We start from the raw sequence: 14,053 nt of genomic DNA, 5'->3' as shown, positions 1-14,053 counted from the left end.
AAAACACCAGACATCTTTATTAAAGTATATATGTTTGGTCAATAATGGCTCTTCTGATCTGCACCTTAGTAAACACAATCTTGTTTAATAGCTGCTTTTCAAAAGCTTGTGGATGATGTTCAGCTAGGACAGTTAACGGTGTACTCAAGAAGGTAAAAACACTTTTTTTAAAAAAATCTTAAAACTGATCAGAAAACAGGAGAACTATAAGGAAGGGGTATCTTTCATGGAAATAGTGTAAGAGAAAAGACTTTAAAATAACACAATTCACTATGTCTTTCCATGCCTTTCCAACATAGCAAAGCAGTGCTGCTTTTACCACATCCATACACTGTTTCATAAATTGCCTTTTGTCCTTCAAACTTCTCTCCTCTCTCATATTGAAAACTTCTTCAGCTTCATCTTTCCTTTCTTCTTGACCCTTTTACTCCTCCCAAACATAATTGTTTTGCAATTTGGCCTGCTTCATGCTCTGTATAACTAAAGAATCTCAAAGTCCTTCTTCAATTGTGCTCAATCACTTTGGAGTTCTGTCCATAATTATTCATTCCTGACCCTTTTGTCATCATTTCACATAACCATTTCTTAAGTAACTCATTCCGACTGCATTCAAATTACTTAAGCAAGTTACACATATGTTCTTTTAGATATGAATGAACTAAAGCTTGTATGTGAGGGAACAATGGCTTAATAGATTTCAGATGAAGTGGACTTTTTGTTTAAAAAAAAAAAAATCAACTCCAAAATCATTTATCCACCATCCATTAAATAAAGGATTTTCCAGTTAAAGGTTTTTGTTTTTTTTTGGAAGAATGATGCATGTATATGTAATTTATGTGGTCATACAGATTTTATAAACACAAACGATTTAAATTTGCATTTGACTAAGATTTGTTAAGGGACAGACAATTGTTGTTCCTAAAGAGTCTGTTCCAGTTAGGTTTTCATGTATTTTTATTTTTAACATTTTCCTAAGGTTATTTGTTATGTTAATAGGGTGAAATAAGGATTTTTTAGTTAGTTAATTTAGGTAATTTAGTAACTTTTCTTCTTGAACATGGCAGAAATGAAAAATTCTAAATGTCTCTTTTACAAATTATCAGTATGTCTCAAATGGTTCTCTCTCTATTTGTGCCTAACATTTTTAAAAAATTATTTTTATTTTAGCTTGATGTGAATCATTGATAATGGACTTTTCTTTAAAAAAAAAAAAAATCAAATCCAACACCAGTGATCCACCATCCAATAAATAAAGGATTTGCCACTGAAAGATTTTTGTTAGAATTATCCATCTTTGTATAATTGATGTGGTCATAAAAATGGTATAAAGACAAAAATTTTTAATGTGCATTTAACAAAGATTTGTTAAGGGATAGAAAATCACTCTTTTTGAAGAGTCCTTTCCATTTAAGTTTTAGTGTACTTTTATTTTTAACTTTTTTTCAAGGTTATTTGTTATGTTAACAGAGTTAAATAAATATGTTTTAGTTAATAATAGCCATATTTTCTTTTTAACATGTCAGAAAAGAAAAATTCTCAATGTCTCTTTTACAAATTATCAAGATGTCTCAAATAGTTCTCTCTATATTCATGCCTGACATTTTTTAAAAAATAGTTTTTATATTAGCTTGATATGAATCATTGCTTCTTGATGTGAGAAGCTTTAATGACAACTATATTAAATATTTGGAAAGTTGGAAAAAGTTGGGCTTATTGTTATCTCTCTATAATTGTTAAATTAACTATGATTATCCATGCATCTGTCCCAAATCCCATGGGACCCACGAACCAATGTGGTAAGTTGGTATTACTTTTCCCCATGACAATCCAAGTTCTTTGCCAGCTGGATCACTGTTAAATGGGCAATAACAACCTGCCTTAACAGAGCTGAATGATTTCACCAGGACATGCTATCCACGCATGCTCACACTCTGGCTGTAGAATTATTTCCTCAATTATTCCCCATCCAACTGGGTTGTCTGCATTCTACAGATAATTTCTAGACCCTTTGAGCAACATCTTGTCAAACTAGAATTCCACTTTCTGATGATAATGGGAGAAGGCAAATAGGCAAACAACTTGTCATTTTGATTATTGATGTATCAAACTGTCGAGTTCTGCTTTTAAAACAGTTGAGAAAACCTTATTAAGCTGTGCTGCTTCAAAGCAGCCAAATGAAAATGCAGAATGGCCAACTGGCACACAGGGCAAAAATATTTATGCATCCTAGTGGCATTACTTGTGTCGTTACTAGTATCATTGCCTCAAGCAGTCTGCAAGGTTCCTGATGTTAATTGTAATGTTTTTCATCCTCTTCCCTTTTTTCACAACTACTCTCAGCCTGGAGATATGACCATCGGCAGCATTATTTCTCAGGTGTCTGCTTTTTCCAATCCAATTCTCTTTGACCATCACCCTTCTGATGAACTTCAAGATCACATCCTGTAAGTTGTTCATTCCTTCCCTCATAAGATTTCTACGCCACCATTAATTCACATGACACCAAGGGTCATTATCTCTGAACTGCTAGAATACACGTATCCACATACTAGATATCTTCATCTTCATTAATGGGGTAGTTAATCTCTATTTTATTGATTGATTTTGCTATTCAATTCTTATGGCACTTCAACTCTCAGTCTGACTGGTTCCCAAAGCTCAACATTGTAAGATCTATGCCAATTCCACAACAACCCAAATGACAGCCAGTGTTTTTCAGGAATACAGAGAAATTCAATGTCATGTTTGCCAATTTTATTTTTCTCTTTTATTTTTCAATGACATAATATGTCTATAATTAGAACTGAAATGTAACATGTGTTGCATTCTTTAATAAGGAATTTACTTTTCATGACAGGTTTTTTTTTCAGACTTACCAATATGTTCTGGCCCTGGTGTTTGCGGTAAAGCAGATCAGTGAAAATCTCCAACTTTTGCCCAACTTCACCCTCGGGTTCAACATCTATAACAGTAATTTCAGTCCAAGCTGGACCTTCCTTGCCTCAATGAAACTTCTTTTCATGAACAGTACAATCATCCCAAACTACAAGTGTGACTTAGGAAACATTCCTATAGCAGCAATTGGAGGACCTGACATCTGTCTCCACATGTTGAACATGCTGTCTATCTACAAAATTCCACAGGTATTCCCAGGATTATTGAAATACCTCTCAGGTCACATGATATTCTGTTGCAATTCATTGGAAGCACTGTATTTGGGAGGTAGGGAAAGGTTAATTCAAATACCAAGGGATATATTTTATTATGGGGATAAGACTTTAGGGGTTCGATGAATCCTCGAAAAAAGGTGGTTCATAATGTCTCTTTACGAGTCATTAAAACAGCTGCATCTTTTTCCAGGCTCTTATAGCTCCTGTAGAAATTGCCCCAGGCAGTATCTGCCTAAATGTACCTGCCTCCTGGAGGAAATGTGCATTGACGGTAATGGATACTACCTGTTATTTTCCCCAAGTTATTTCATCAGTGTAAAGGGTACGCCCTGGATCAATGTCTGACTCTCCCTGATATTTTCCACTGGTATTTTATCTAAGTTCTTGACTAAACCATTCTCTCCAAAATAGATTCTTTCATTGGCAGACAGACTCTTTCTTCTGTTAAGGTTTGGAGACTGATAGCTACAACTAGAAGTGGAAGAACCGTTAAGTGATATTATATAAGCTACTGACTGACTCAGAAATGGGATTACATGAAGCATGAAAAATATGCATAAGGTGGTTAGCAATCCTTTTGTGGTCCCCAGAACTCCTCTGAGAAGCTAAGATTAAGGATTTGGAGACCCTTTCTGTAAAATATGTTTGCCAGAGAGGCCACATTTGGGAAAGGTGGTTGAGAGGTTCTTTGGAGTAAAATGGCGCTAGTCATTTGCAACCCTGAAGGTGCAAATTTTTTCTCTTTACTATACCACCACAGATCAGCTGAGAACATATGTAGAATGTCGTGATAACAGGTGTCCGCTTGATTACTGTCTGGGTCACCCTTACCCAGGGGTGTAAAGGGTTTGAGGGTGATGCCTGAAGGAAAAGTCATGAAAGAGGAAAATAACTGGGGAACCTAATATATGAAATAAAGATGAAAACTAGAATGAAGACAGAGAACTAAAAGTTTAGGAGTTACAGGTGATCAGTACATCTAGAGCAGCTGCTAATTGGCCAATGGATGTACAGGTCCTATCACTACTTTAATACATAAATACTACAAAAATCTTGAATAGAAACCTGGGTTTGAGCTTTGCTGACAATGAGAGAGCAGCAATACAATTTGGAAATTGTGTTTTTATGCAAAGCAAGAGACAGACACAGTAACATGTTTTCTTTTGTCTCCTCCTCCTCCTCCTCCTCCTCCTCCCCTCCCCTCCCCTCCCCTCCCCTCCCCTCCCCCCCTCCCCCTCCCCTCCCCTCCTCCTCCTCCTCCTCCTCCTCCTCCTCCTCCTCCTCCTCCTCCTCCTCCTCCTCCTCCTCCTCCTCCTCCTCCTCCTCTTCTTCTTCTTCTTCTTCTTCTTCTTCTTCTTCTTCTTCTTCTTCTTCTTCTTCTTCTTCTTCTTCTTCTTCTTCTTCTTCTTCTTCTTCCAAAATACTCTACCTCACATATGGTTCTGCTCCATTAAAGAATAAAGAAACCCAAGATTTTTACAACAGATGTTCCCCAATGAGGCCTTACAACACAAAGCAATCCTCCAGTTACTGCTACATTTCAGGTGGACATGGTTTGGAGTTCTTTCTGTGAAAGATGAAGCAGGAGAGAAGTTTGTATGGAATGTTCTCCCCATGTTTTCTCAACATGGAATCTGCTTTGATTTTATGGAATGGTTCCCAAATGGAACTTTTTACAGTGATTTTATGGAAGTGATGGATAAAGGACTCGAAATATACAAAGTTGTCATGAAAAGCACAACCAATGTGATAATTGTGCATGGCGATATGCAGGCTATGACATTCTTAAAATCATTTCTCCATTTTTCAGAAGTGGAAGACATACCAGTGAGGACCAAAATCTGGCTCATGCCAGCACAAATGGATTTTTCATCAATAACTTTTCATATATCCTGGGATATAAGTTTCATCCATGGTGCTTTATTGCTCTCCGTTCAGTCCAAGCAGGTGTTTGGATTCCAGGAATTTCTTCAAAGCAGAAATCCAACCACGGAACCACAGGATGGATTCATCAGAGATTTTTGGGAGCAGGTGTTTGATTGCTCATTTCTCAACTTGAAAAAGAATAAAGGATCTGAGAGCATTTGTACTGGAGAAGATAAATTAGAGACTCTTCCTACTTCTATTTTTGAAATTAGCATGACTGGCCACAGCTACAATATGTACAATGCTTTCTACGCTGTAGCACATGCTTTGCAGTCAATGCATTCCTCTAAATCCAAGCAAAGAAACTGGATGGCTTTGGGGAAACATAAATTTCAGGACCTACAACCATGGCAGGTAATGTCTAGAACAGAGAAGTTCAGAAAAACTCTAGTATTTGTATTTGCAAATTCTCACTTAAATCTTGAAAAATTCTCTCCAAGGAAATCTCTGTAGTCCTTGTCTTTTATTCCATCAGCAAAAGACTCTCAGCATTCGCAGTACGGTCCTAACAGACACCATAAACAATTACATACATACTCATACATACAAGCAGAAGTATGCTGGTACATACTGTACATACAGCCCTGTCCATATCCATCATGCCTCTCCATCTCTGGAAAAGCACTGTCACAAAAATATAAAAATGCAAATCGAAATAGGCACTAGTAAATCACATCACTTAAAGAAAGGCAGACATAGCTAAATCTGGTTTATACTTAGACCTTTAACTATACCTCTCCATGTTTTTCTATACCCAATAAATTATCAGCCAGCATCATCAATTCCATTACATCCATCCCTCTCTCCCTACACAGCCATTTTCCCTTTGAAATCTCTTCCCTCGCTCTTTTTGTGGACTTGATCAAGTCCAGCCACCCATGATTTTCTCAGAAGGCTATCCCTTCTACTGATCCCATTCACTCTTCCTTCTGCTTCTCTTTCCTTCCATCCTCATTCATTCTTTCTAGGTGACAAACCATTTCAAAGTACTTGTTTTTCACTTGTCCCTCTCTTTTGTATTTAATCCACATTTATTCAGCACTCATTCATTCTTAACCCTACCATGCCTCTTTTTTTAAATAGCCCATTTCACTTGCATATAACCTTTATCTCTATCCTAACATCCTGAATGATTTGTTCCTCTTTAGTACCCATTCTTCTCAGCTACATGTAGTCCTCAACTCAATCTAGTTTCTTGGTCTATTAAAGTTCACATCCAGATTCCTGATTGCATCGTCTTCTCTTCTTTGAAGCTCCTGTAAATATTTGCTCTCATTCAAAAATACAGCGTCATCTGCATGGAAAAAGTGGCTGCACTTTTCCATTATGAACCAGCACATTTCTAATGTTACTGCAATTATTCTGTGTACAGAGTCTCTCAATACACAATAATATTAAATAGTTTAGTCTTAGTCATTCTCCCAGATCATTTAATTAATCACTGATCACTTCATTTCTTCTCATTCTTCCCTTACTTCCATCATATCCTTCTCTTTTCGCATTCAGAAATGAAAATGCAACCTTTTATCTGCATGTCTCATTTAGGGCTACTAACTTCATATTATCTTTTCTGTGAATCAGAATACATCCAATAATCTGTGTTCCTCCCATTCAGACCTTTCTCAGAGACCTGCTGAAGAGTGGAACAATTCCTTGCATATTCCCTGCCCAGCAGAAAGTCCCACTGAATTGCCTACACTTTCTTCACTGTCCTGCCCCAGACCTCCTAATCAGGAATCTGCCAAATGATTTCTAGGAATAAGATATAATGACTGTCTATATTTGAATAATGACTGTTTTTATGTAGCTATTGGTTAAATTCATTGCTCAGAGTCACCTTTTGTGAGATGGGCAGCAATATAAATTTGAGAAATAAATAAATAAATAAATAAATAAATAAATAAATAAATAAATAATAAAATTCCTCACACATACATGAAGGAAATGGCACTTACACTTCATGAACAAGCCATGCCTCCAGGGAACAGACAAAGAACACCTGAACAAGGACTGAAGAACAATCCAAGGTGAAAAAGATATTCCAAAGGCCACCAGCTAGGAAACAGGAGGTACAGTGCCCTCTGGTCAATGAATGTCCTTAAAAAGGACATGACAGTTGATGGTTGAATTCTCTCATTTCTTTACACTGGATAGCACAGCCATTAACCTATGTCTATGGATGATTCCCAGGATTCCTACGATCAGTGACTCACATTCCAACATATTCCTCAACAGAACACTTTTAAAACATGTGAGCAAAGAAAAGAAGGACCAGCAGGTGACAATATTTCCTAGGCTGAAAGGCCAGAAGAAGCACACAGGCATAAATAAAGGTTCTCATCCTCTCCCAGTTGAAATAACACAACTCATTGCAGCTGAAATGTGAATTGTTCTGTGGTTACAGTTTAAGCAACTAAAGATAAAATAGGATGGAGCAATCTTACCAGTTCCTCCATATCAAATTGAATCTTACTAGAAATATAACAAATATACCCTCGCTTTATGATTTCTCTCTTTCTGTCCCTCCCCAGTGTAGCTTCACCCTTTTCTGAGAAGTGTCTCCTTCAACAATAGTGTGGGTGAAAAGATTTCTTTTGATAGCCATGGAGAATTGATTGGTGGACTTGATGTTATCAACTGGGTTACTTTCCCAAATTAGTCATTTTCTAAGGTGAAAGTCGGGAGGATAGACCCCTTTTCTCCTCCAAACAAGGCCTTCAATATCCATATGGATTTCATCACGTGGCCTGAAAGTTTAATCAGGTTAGAGACTTGGACTTGTGCCTTAAATTCTTGAGCTGAACTATAATCTGCAAATCATATCAGGGCCATTGTAGCCATGATTTTGGAATAAAGAATAAGGATCTTAAGTCTTTTTCCTATATTGTGCTATCTTCCAGTAATGCTAGGTTGCAGCTATATCTCCCATCTTGCCCTAGCCATGATGGGCAGACCGTGATCTCTATAGGACTTGAATTTATGGGTATCAAACTGTATTATACATTTTCAATGATCTGAAAGACTAAATGTGCTTCATATTGTAAACTACACTGAATATTAATATTGCAGTGCCCCATCCTAGGAACCCTTGAGACTAAACATTACTCTTTTATTGCTTTGTGGTAGATTTGTTGGGGATGGACTGCATGGTACTTTTGAGCAACTGTAAGCTACAATGAGAGACATTTGTTCAAGACAAAAGATGCAAATATTTAGATTTGAACAATTTATTGATCATACATTTAAAATATATCAGTAATATTGGAGATTCCAACAGTCAGTTGCCAAATAATTACTCTTTGATTATTAAACAGGTAAATTTTGTTAGCATTTGTCATTTAGCCACTCTGAAATGTTGATTCTCCAGCATCTACAAATTCACAGTTCTCTGTGTCTGTCCATCCATCCATCCATCCATCCATCCATCCATCCATCCATCCATCCATGTGAATGGTAAAGTATTATTCTTATTGTTTTTGAAATAGGCATGCCCTATTTCTTTGTGCAATGATCCTTGCCAGAGAGGTTATAGGAAGACCAAGAAGGAAGGGAAGCCGTTTTGTTGTGACAATTGCCGTCCGTGTCCAGAAGGGAAGATTTCAACTGAAGAGGGTAAGAGATACCAGGTACAGAGGCTTTTAGAAAGGAAAAATGTAACGGGAGTGGATCAACTTGTGAACAGATGTGTGCCTTGATATGAAATCTCTTCAGTTGTATAGGTTTCCATAAGGCAAAAGTAATATGAGTTCAGAAATACATTCAGGTATAAACATGGGGGGTGAGGGATGTAGGAAAAAGTCTTATCAGGTGTAAAGGGCATAGGGAAGGGTCTTCAGGGACACAAGGAAGAGCTGCTTTCAAGACAATGGTCAGATAAAAGGGGCCTGAGTCAGGGGCAAGAAACTAATTTGAGTACCAGCCTCTTCCTAGTTCACAAAAATAAAGAGAGGGAGGGGGAAGCACATTCAGGTTTGAGAGATTCCATTGTTATAGATTTACAGTAAAAGAGGTACTGAGCATTAGTTTCCTTTTCTGAGCTACCTTGAAGGATTGCCAGTAGGCAATATCCAAGGAGCAATGGTGAAATCTCAAAGCTTACATTTTTCTACCCAGAATGGAATAAATCTTCATATAAATGCCACTTCTTATTACAGATCAGGTCATTCTAATCAATCTGAACTCACAGTGTCCAAATTCCTAGTTGAAAGCCTTTAACCACTACCTTAGAATGGATATGATGCCAAACACCATTTAGTCTTGAGAGAATAACTTTGCATATGAGCTTAATTGTAAGGCCTCTGCACCAGAGCTTTCCAATACTCTGGTCTAGTTCAACTATCCTTTCGTACCTCCCTCGCAGGGACACACAATTTGGGATGATGGGATAATTTAGCATGGCTATTTTTTTTCCTTCTGGATGATACAAAGTGGATCATAAGCTGAGCCTTCAATACTGTAGTGCTGTGGGAATTGTCTCTGGCAAAATAAAATTTGCTGATGTTAACTGATTTGTTTGTCTGATCTCATTTTCATGTTCATATTTCAGGCTGAGCCCCTCACGGACCCTCATGGCCATGTTCTGGCCATGTAATAGTAGGTATGTGTTGATTAGTGTAACACAATATCAACAGAACTTTGGTGATTTCTTTTAGATACACAAGACTGTTCTCCATGTCCTGAAGATCAATACCCAAATGACAACAAAGATTCATGCCTGCCCAAAATTATAACGTTCTTAACGTACGAAGAACCACTGGGGATGAGCTCGGCGATTTGCGCTCTTTCCTTTTCTTTGATGACAATTTTAGTACTCAAGACCTTCATTCAACACAGGGACACTCCCATTGTCAAAGCCAACAACAGGAACCTCACCTACATTATCCTCATCTTCCTCCTCCTCTCTTTCCTTTCTGTTTTGCTATTTATTGGGAGACCCAATCAAATTGTGTGTCTTCTTCGACAGCCAGCTTTTGGCATGATCTTCTCAGTGGCGGTTTCCTGTTTGCTGGCCAAAACCATTGTAGTTGTCCTAGCATTCATGGCCACCAAGCCTGGGTCTAAAATGAGGAGATGGGTGGGGAAAAGAATGGTGAGCTCCATCGTTCTTTCCTGCTCTCTAGTTCAAGCCACCATTTGTGCCTCATGGCTGATGACATTCCCACCATACCCAGACCTTGATAAGGACTCAGTGTCTCAGGAGATTGTACTAGAATGCAATGAAGGATCGGTGACCATGTTTTACTCTGTCTTGGGCTTTATGGGCTTCTTGGCCATTGTCAGCTTCTTTGCTGCTTTTCTAGCTCGGAAACTCCCTGGCAGTTTCAATGAAGCCAAATTCATCACCTTCAGCATGTTTGTCTTCTGCAGTGTTTGGTTGTCCTTTGTTCCCAGCTACTTGAGTACCAAAGGAAAATATATGGTGGCTGTGGAGATCTTCTCCATCTTATCCTCCAGTGCTGGCTTATTGGGTTGTATCTTTGCCCCCAAATGTTTTATCATCCTGTTTAGACCTGAACTGAACAGCAAGCATTTGCTCATGAAGAAGTAGTATTGAAATCCTTAATTACTGCTATCAACCAGAAATGCAAATGCCAGTAGAAATGGAAGTGGGGTGAGAGGAAATGTGATATCATGAAACACCTCCTCAAAGTCCATCACCCTGTCATTATGGCACAAAGTATCTCATCAAGACAAATCAAAGTGCTTCTCACATTTTGATGAATTCTATTCTATTTGTTATCTCTGTGAATAATGTGAATTTTTGAATTCATGCTGTGTGATATATGCAATTTTCTTTCAATATTTTAAGGAATGGAGCTGTTTAAGGTAGCTGGAATTCATACTAATATGACTTCATAGATCCAGTGCCTCAAAAGCCCCTCAAGTGATTTCTAATCTCTCTTGAGTGAGGAATGTTGGAGGAAAAAGCTTATATGTGAAGCATGCATCTATATAAGGATATTAGTATTATGTACTGCATTGTAAAAATCATCACTCCTGTATGATTTGATTCTGCCTGCAATAAAGCTACTTATATAGGCAAGAGAATTGAGAGTCTAAGTTCATTAATCCAGAATTGCTTGGGTAAGGATGGAACCTCAAGGATTTGTGCTGCAATTTGGATGGGACAGGAAGATAGCATTGTTTTATTTATTTTTTCCTCCATCTCTAACCTCAAACCCTAAATGTGAGAAATCAGAATTTAATTCTTGTGCTGTCTTAAAGAAGTCCTATGTGTACTTCGTTAGAATCTCTCCGCATTACGCATTAATGTCCTATTAGGTTTTCCTACTTCCAATAAATCTGCAAACCATCCCAGTTTTGGGGGAGGGAAGAATTCTGGAAAAAAGATGTCCTAAATGCTATGGATCTGGTTTAAGGAAAGCTCCAGCTGCCAAAAGGTCAGAGGCTGGAAAAATCCAAAATGCAGTATAGCCAAGACATGGGACCAATGCATCAATATTTAGCCCTTCCCGGTCCTCTGCAGATAGAAAAGGCTCTGAAATGTGATTGCTGGACCCAGTAGATTCTTTGGGTGCCATCTTCCCCAATCGGTTCAATGTGGGGTAACATTTGCAAAGGTTTCAGTTTGATTGAATTTTTAAATTCAATAAAAAGCTCAGTAAATGTACCTGTCATGAACAGGATGAGTAGATAGGACTTTTTAAGTGTTGGACAATGTTCCTTTTCATTTGATCTTTGAATCATGAATGAGTGAATCTTTTCACAGCCCTGTCTACATAAATTTCTTTTTTCCTGCATTATCAGTCAAGCATCTAATGAGGTAGTGCCTTGGGGAGAGAGGGTTTCACATCACTTTTTATTTGGATTCCACAATTGGAGAAGGACTCTCCTCCAGAATGTATGAAAATTTTTATCAATATCTCTGAGCATCTTCCTTACCTGCTCAAAGAGTGTAAGAAAAGTTTTAACATACAGTACACAGGTAGCTCTTGGTTCTAAAACAATGATCCACCAATGTTATTGGCCGGTTCCTTCTCCCTGGTGGGCTCTAGGGGAGGTTGAAACCTCTCTTTGAATTCATCCTCTACCTGATTTGATCCTATTGCATGTCTGGAAATAGTGCCTTACTTCATGAAAGAATGTGAATGGCTCCACTTCAAAATCTCCTGATTCGAACCCTGGAGATGACTTCCTACAGAGATGAGAAAACTGATAGTTACAAAACACCAGACATATTTATCAAAGTATATACTGTATGTTTGGTCATTTGCCCCTTAGCAAGCATAATCTTGGTTAATAGATGCTTTGCAAAAGCTTGTGGATGATGTTCAGCTAGGGCAGTTATCTGTGTAGAGAAGAGGTCAAAAACACAGTTTCTCCTTTTTCAACATACTCCTCAGGTGGTAAAAATTACTTAGCAAGAAAACCAACAGTCTGTAGAGGTTCCATATAATTATGTGATCATTCCAAGGCTGGCAAATTCCAGTGAATCCCTGGTTTTGAGGTATGCAAAGAGCAAAAGCCAAACTTTTTACAAATGTTACATAGTAAGTCGATCCAAAACAGTTTGAATAAGAAGACACACTAGCTTAAGTTACAATGTTTTTTTTTTTTTTAAGTTTTTCAACTGATCAGAAATCAAGAGAACTAGAAGCAAGGGGTATCTTTGGAACTAGTGTAAGAGAAAGAGTTCACAGGGACACCATTCACTATGTCTTTCTGTACCTTCCACAATAGCAAAGCAGTTTTGCTTGCACCACATCCATTCACTGTTTCCTACACTGCCTTTTGTCCTTCAAACTTCTCTCCTCTCTCATTCTGAGAACCTCATTAGCTCCATCTTTCCTTTCTTCTTGACCCATTTACTCCTCTTTTACATATTTGCTTTGCAATTTGGTCCTGCTTCATGCTCTGTATAGCTAAAGAATCTCAATGTCCTTCCTTCATTGTGGTCAATCACTTTGGAGTTCTGTCCATAATTATTCATTCCTGACTCTTTTTTCATCATTGCAGGGAACCATTTCTTTAGTAAAACATTCCCACTGCATTCAAATTATTTAAGCAAGTTGCAAATAAGTTATTTTAGATATGAATACTAAGGCCTACATGTGAGGGACTAATGGTTGAATAGATTTCAGATATAATGGACTTTTCTCTTTTTTAAAAAAAATCCAGTTCCAACACTAGTGATCCACCATCCATTAAATAAAGGATTTGCCATTTAAAGATTTTTTTTTTAGAATGATCCATGTATATATACTGGATGTGGTTGTAAAAATGGTATAAACACAAAAAATTAAATTTGCATTTAACTAAGAGTTCTGAAGGGATAGACAATCCTTGTTTCTAAAGAGTCCTTTCCACTTAGGTTTTAGTGTAGTTTTATTTTTAACATTTCCCTAAGTTTATTTCTTACCTGCTCAGAGTGTAAGAAAAAAATTAACATACAGTACACAGGTAGCTCTTGGTTCTAAAACAATGATTCACCGATGTTATTGGCTTGTTCCTTCTCCCCGGTGAGCTTAAGGTGAGATTGACAGCTCTCTTTGAAGTTCATCCTGTACCTGATCTGATCCAATTGCATGTCTGGAAATCATCCCTTCCTAGAGTTGTTAAGGGATAGACAATCAGTGTCCCATAAGAGTCCTTTCCGATTAAGTTTTAGTGTAGTTTTATTTTTAATGTTTTCCTAAGATTATTTGTTATCTTATTAGGGTTAAATAAATACATTTAATTAATTTAGTAATAGCTATATTTTCTTTTATCATGGCAGAAATGAAAAATTCTCAAGGTCTCTTTTACAAATTATTAAGATGTGTCAAACAGTTCTCTCTATATTACTGCCTAACATTTTTTAAAATTATTTTTTATATTAGCTTGATATGAATAATTCAATCTTGATCTGAGAGAGTTTAATGACAATTACATTGAATACTTTATTAGTTGGAAAGTTGGAGAAAGTTGGGCATATGGTTATCTCCTCTACAATTATG

The 14,053-nt window shown here is 37.4% G+C and overlaps 1 protein-coding gene across 1 annotated transcript; it reads left to right on the top strand.

Annotated features, from left to right (window-relative positions):
- The first annotated feature begins 2,349 nt into the window (after window positions 1-2,349).
- On the top strand, window positions 2,350-10,644 carry LOC148215306 (vomeronasal type-2 receptor 26-like). Its single transcript, XM_088144125.1, has 4 exons — window positions 2,350-2,444; window positions 2,858-3,143; window positions 8,582-8,708; window positions 9,749-10,644. The coding sequence occupies exons 1-4, from the start codon at window positions 2,350-2,352 to the stop codon at window positions 10,642-10,644; spliced, it is 1,404 nt and encodes a 467-aa protein (XP_088000251.1).
- Window positions 10,645-14,053: the final 3,409 nt, after the last annotated feature.

Source organism: Python bivittatus, unplaced genomic scaffold (assembly GCF_059951505.1).
Source record: "Python bivittatus isolate LINGU-HERP-01145 unplaced genomic scaffold, Pbiv_v1 ctg000430_np1212, whole genome shotgun sequence".
NCBI lineage: Eukaryota > Metazoa > Chordata > Lepidosauria > Squamata > Pythonidae > Python > Python bivittatus.
The sequence above is the reverse complement of the archived record's forward strand: the minus strand, read 5'-3'. Positions and strand labels throughout refer to the sequence as shown.